We start from the raw sequence: 6,000 nt of genomic DNA, 5'->3' as shown, positions 1-6,000 counted from the left end.
ATGACAAAAGGCCTTCCTACAGGAGCTTCATGTCAATTACTGATATTTCATTAGATCCTGCGATTACAATGACTCCGTACATTCAGTCTTCACCTCGTACTTGACATGACACGAAGATAGAAAAGAGCCTGGTTCCAGATTGTTGTCCGGCTCTATTCCGGAATCCCCAATTACCTTGCATTTGCGTCCAAAGACTCATAGGTTACACCCAGTCAAACTCCTCATAATCATAATCATGATCGTAGTCGTCGTCAACATAGTCGACTTTGCTCTTCCGGCAGCAAGTCCAACATTTCTAGTATATCGCATTAATAAGGAACATGGAAGCTACGATATTTTAACTTCAAATACTTACATTTCTCAGCTTCTTGGCGTACTGTCGCATAAGAGTTAGTGTGCCCATGAGTTGGGATATTGGTGACGCTGGATAACTTACCCAGCCCTTTTCGCATTGACGCTGGTTGCGCCAGCATTGTCTCCGACAGATCTCAGCAGAATCACATGGGGTGGCAGCTGCACCAGAGAGAAGAACTGAGGATGTCACAAGGATGATGGTGGAAAGCTTCATATTGGAAATTTTGAGGGGGGTGTTGCAACTGGAAGACGGGTAGGATTAACTCAGAAAGATGCAGTCTTCGTGAATTGTGAGTAAGCTTTGATGTTGTTGAACTTAGACTGACCAAAAACAGCAGATGGGAAGAGACTTTTATATGGCAAGAGAGAGTGGTGTTTACTATACAGAGCTTGTTCCACGGAAGATGAGATGCAAGGATTGCGGAGAGCATGACCGAGTTGCTACATAAGCGACTGTCTAGATATCTAACTGTACAACCCTTTTTCCATGCAGACCGACGGGTGGATCGAAATGCCGTCTGCAGAGATTGTCAAAATTGAGGTATGTTGATCCTGTGTAATTAAGGGTGGCCAATCTTGCAGCCTCCGAACTAGAGGGACACGGTGCACAAAGCCTGGGTCTCGCTACACCCGGGGTTTTACAATGACTAGTGCGTACGATATGTGTGTCACCGGGAGCCCCCCGAGGGATCCAGTATACACCAGGGTTTGTTGATGCCATTGTATATTTCGCGAGGCTTTCTACGTTATTATACTATCACTACTTGTGAATTCAACTGGGCTATCCTTGTTCAAACACCAAGCAGTGTGGTACGGAGTAACCGCGCGGAGAGCCTGTCTCCATTGTACGATATTGTCGGACCAGTACTGAAGTAGGAGCTGTGGTTATAAGATATGACAAGGTGCCCTAAACTAACATACGACCATAGGTTGTGGAGAACAGGGCTTCCCGTCCCCTCAGCCGTACTTAAGCCACATGTTGAGCGCGGCCGACTGAAAAGCGAGCCATTTAGGGGTTGCTGCTTTATTGGTGAGCGCCGCTAAGTTGTAGGGTGAGTGTGGGTGAGCTAAAAAGGCCGGCAGTACTTTTATGATCTCAAAATTGAATCCCATCGCTGCACTAGCTAATATTCTTACCACAACCAACCCCGCACAGAAAAATCTACTTGTCAGGAAGGATATTATAATCAGCCAAGAAAAGATCCTCGGTAACAATAATACTCTATGGAATACTGTATTAAAGAAAAATCGGATTTTCGATATCGAATTTCTCGAGACAATTCTGATATCTCTTATTATATAAGATCCTGTTGTTAAAGTATAGAAACGCAAGACTATAATAATATTCTGAAATAACTATATCTTTTTTATTTACCTACACAGCTATCTACCTTAGTCTAATGAACAAAGTCAGAAGTACAGCACTTTTGAATAAAGATCTTATTAGTATAATTCTCTCGGTACACAGTTCTACTGTCCACTGAAACAATAATTACAATAATAAATAAGCTATCACATTACTGTTAAAGGCTGTATTCTTGGATAATCCAGTCTATCGTACTATTCGCGATATCCGTGGAATTCGGACCAACTACATATCTAGTGCCAAGTGGTAACCGCAGTAAAGTATTACTAGATTTTTATATTCCTACAATATTTTTGGAGAGCAGTATATAGACTTTTAAGATAGTCACAAGACCTAGAGGTATAGACAATACATGTCTATTTGCTCCAATATTGACGAAATGGTTCGATAGGAGATGTCAAGAGATCGGATATTTGAAATACTCTGCAAGCTGAATAACCTTCGACGCATCAACAAGCTGGAGATATCTTGAAATTCAGAGTGCTATGAACATTCTTAGTAATATTTCTAAGAAGAGGTCCTGTCATCGGTAGAGTACTAGTAGAATAGGGGAGGAACTTGGAAGAAGTTAAGGAAGCGGGGGGAGCTTAGAGCAGCGAGGGATGATTCTTGTTCGCATGAGGTATCGAAACCAGAAGCGGCATTGGCGGGGCTTGAATTCCTCCGAGAACCGGGATTCCCCCACCATTTGTATCAATTGAAGTCTCTCACTCGGCCAGCCGAGGATAATACAAATCGTATATCCACCTACCTCATTCACTCCAGTGGTTTGAGTTTTGCCCACTGACTCAAGATACTGTTGTTTCATCCCTTATGAAGTTCAGGCGATTGGCCTGCAGATAATCCTGGACGATTACAATGCACACCGGCCAGTCCAAGGTAAAGATTGCAGACGGCTAAAGCCATTCATATATAAACTGTTTTGAATATGATGCAATTTTCACGTCCATACGACGTTGGAATTCTGGAACAGCCATGTCGAATATTCGCATAGTTCGAGTTCTGTCAGCCCCTGGTATCTCCTCAGAGGGTACTGTGGCAATCCTCATGCTTTTGTCCCCAGTAGGGACATGAATCATGAGCACGCCCTCGGCCATTCGCTCCCCGGGAGCATCGGGTGTAATTCGGAGACAGATACGGCGGACGTCCCCAGATCTTGGCAGTTTGCGGCCAATGTCTATGGCGGGAGGATACCAGGGCCACGAGGGGAATGTCAATGGTCCCTCAATGTTTCGCGGTTCCGCAACTGTGGGGAAGGGTTGCATCGAGCCAACACTGTTCATTGCCAACAATTGGCGGAATGATCTTCGTTGACCAAGAACCAGACCTGGCGTTGAACTACATTATTCGACATGTTCTACTCGGGCAATGACAGTAGCGATTCAAATTCGACAGCAGATTGCACGGTAACAACTCTTCCACCCTTGTACACGTTCTGTCTATCGTTGATCAGCCATACCTCGCGAATATCGCAGTCCAGACCCCGATATTGTCACACTGCGTATATAGTGCAAAAAGGACCTCGGTCGAGATCAGCCGAACGTGGTGGCCATTCAAGAACGGGGTTACTACATATTTCTGATCATAATTCTGTGGCCTCTGGCCGGTGAATGGTGAATGCCGACATTAGCCTATCCCAAACCAACATCCTCGAAGCGTATACAGACTTACCATGCCCCTACACGAGTTTTCTACACTGCAAATAACCAGCCAAGCTCACACCACTTACAGTGTGCAACGGGTTTGAAAACGAAAGGAAACGGCTCTGCGTGAAAGCATTATGGAACTCTGCTATCCAGGAAGGCTGAAAGCGATTTCAGCGTGAGAATGAGGCCAGTAGAGGACAAAGTGTAATATCTAGAATCCACTGTTGGCAGTGGGATCGCACTGACTGGTGCCAGCACGATATAGTAATCGTCATGTTCTATAGCAAACAGTTGCAATGCCCGAATTAGGTTGCCAGGATGATTGATCCACAAGCGCAATTATTCTGTTGGTAATTGTCCAGACAGTTCGCCTGCAGACAATAACCAGTGGAGAGCTGCCAGGTTGCTTGTAGGCGACTATATTGGAGAAATAGTCGGCATTTGCTGCGTCAAATGGGAAGATTTCATGGTGTCTGCAATGGCCCGAGGCTCGCAAGAGGGTCCGTATTCGGAATAGTGGTAACATCCTGGGAGTGGCAACGATCACAGATAACACTGGACTGAACTGAAGGTCATGCATTTGGTTAATCCTACTGAAAGGTCCTCCTGTCCCGCATGAGATGATATAAGGCAAGCCAGTTCCCGGTTGGACATTTCATTAATTCTCTTTGACTGATTAGTACTGCTCAAGATGTCGTCAACAAGCCTGGTTAGAGGTCAGATGCCAAACACCGACACGATGGGACAGCGTAACCAACCCCAGAAGAGATCGAATAAAGACCTCGGTCATTTGTACAAGAGCACTGTGCAAGTGTCGGTGGCTTTGATGGTGATCTTTTTTGCGCCGTTGTCATTCACATACTTCTTTGATGAGACACATTCATCCAACCTGAGCGACAAAGTTTTAGCCGTCCTGGTATCTCCTGAGTTTGCGTATGGGGAGGGCTCGGCCACTTTATCCGATACCAACGGGGGTCAGATGCGAATATTTCTGCGCAACTTCACTGCGATGTTCTCTCACACAATTGCTGGTTCTATAGCCATCGTCCTTGGTCTGGCCCAGTTTAACCCGACTCTGCAGTTTAAATACCCTGCGATTCATCGGTTTATCGGGAGACTATATCTCCTTTGCGCTCTGATCATCTCGTGGTCTTCAAGGGTATTCTTAGCGGATGCTATGCCCAAGAAAGAGGTTTTCTCCGGGGACCCCTTTGCATATCTGCTATCAGCATTGTCAGTTGGTCTCATGGCGACGCTTGCTCTTGCAATCTATGCCATTTGGAATCACGATATCAGCTCTCACCGAGAATTCATGGTCCTGAATTATGCATTGATGCTGTCAGCACCAGTTCTAAGAGTGGCGTGGGTGATACTGGGCCGACTCTGGGGCGAGACAAAATATATCGTCAACCTGTATTCTTCTATATTCAGTGGGCCATTCTTGGTCGCTGTCTCGATATTCTACCTTCGTCACCGGCATACACGCCCCTCCAATTCCATCTTGATCAGCTCGAAGTTGCGCCTGGCAGTCATAGCAGGCGGGATACTCGGCCTTCTGTTTCAGATAGTCAAGGGTCCAAGCTTCAACGGAGGACCTTCTCCAAATGCTTTTCTGTTAGCAGTGGGCCCCCAAGTAGCCTGTTATATAGTGTTGTTCGCTGCATTCGCCCGTGCTGCAAAGCGTCGAGGAGACATGGGATCCTATACGGCGTGGATAACTTACCAAAACGGGCTTCTGAGCGCACCCATGTGGAGTGTGCTTGTCTTGTATGTTGCTCGTGATGTCTTGGGCTGTTCTGAGGGCACCTTAGGTATGATCACGATTACTGGGGGTGTTTCGCAGGGACTCTTTAATTCTTTTCTTATTTATGTGCTGGCAACTTCGAAATTGGCCAACCCACTCGCTCATGGATTACTGAGTTAATTGTTTTGGATCAAGCTTATGTCTTATACATTAAAGCTCAGAATGCTATATTATCAGCTTTATCCTTTGATAAATTGGGGCGGGGGTTGAATTACAAATTGGATACGTGGTAAAGGAGAAAGAGCAAGTATCTCTGGAAAGGGCCATATTCATGACTACCTAAGTATGTTAAAGACAACACCGGCCGACGGACCCAAGAGTGCGATTGTGAGCATGCGTGAGGACCCCTGGCACTGCTTCTGGTTCGTTGGAATTTATAAAAGAGGAATGACCAATAATTTAGACGAGGCAATGTGCCGTCTCGATGATGGCATTTCTCGAATATGATGTTGGAACGTGCCCACCACAGTTTTACCCTGAGGATCCTCTGTCTTGCCGTAGGATAAATTCTATTGTTGATTAACATTGTTAAATTCTCTGCTACTGGTTTAGCCTAGGTCGATTGGCTGTTCCCAGAGATGTATAGTTCGAGCTTATCACAATTGCCTCTAATATTGCCGAACTACCCAGCATCACCAGTCTTAGTAACGCATGACGTTTAATTCCGAGCGGAGAGCCAATCGGTTCAAGATGTGGTCATCAAAAGAGATATTCAAGGGTTTGGCGGTGATGTGAGCGACGACAATGGCAATCCACTCCAGGTTTGAGCACACAAGGATGTTCTTCAATACCTACATGTATGAATTGGCTGTAAGGATAGAACTGACAAG

At 45.6% G+C, this 6,000-nt stretch overlaps 2 protein-coding genes across 2 annotated transcripts; one reads left to right on the top strand and one right to left on the bottom strand.

The window, feature by feature from the left end:
• Positions 1-202: 202 nt before the first annotated feature.
• ABOM_000819 (uncharacterized protein) lies at positions 203-568 on the bottom strand (the record flags this gene model as incomplete). Its single annotated transcript, XM_022527949.1, has 3 exons — positions 203-295; positions 356-376; positions 437-568. 3 exons carry the CDS (start codon positions 566-568, stop codon positions 203-205), a joined length of 246 nt encoding a protein of 81 aa, XP_022394344.1.
• Positions 569-4,057: 3,489 nt separating this feature from the next.
• On the top strand, positions 4,058-5,290 carry ABOM_000818 (uncharacterized protein; the record flags this gene model as incomplete). Its single annotated transcript, XM_022527948.1, has 1 exon — positions 4,058-5,290. One exon carries the CDS (start codon positions 4,058-4,060, stop codon positions 5,288-5,290), a length of 1,233 nt encoding a protein of 410 aa, XP_022394343.1.
• Positions 5,291-6,000: the final 710 nt, after the last annotated feature.

This window comes from Aspergillus bombycis (assembly GCF_001792695.1).
Source record: "Aspergillus bombycis strain NRRL26010 chromosome Unknown contig00002, whole genome shotgun sequence".
NCBI classification, from domain to species: Eukaryota; Fungi; Ascomycota; class Eurotiomycetes; order Eurotiales; family Aspergillaceae; genus Aspergillus; species Aspergillus bombycis.
This window is presented reverse-complemented; position numbering and strand designations above follow the sequence as displayed.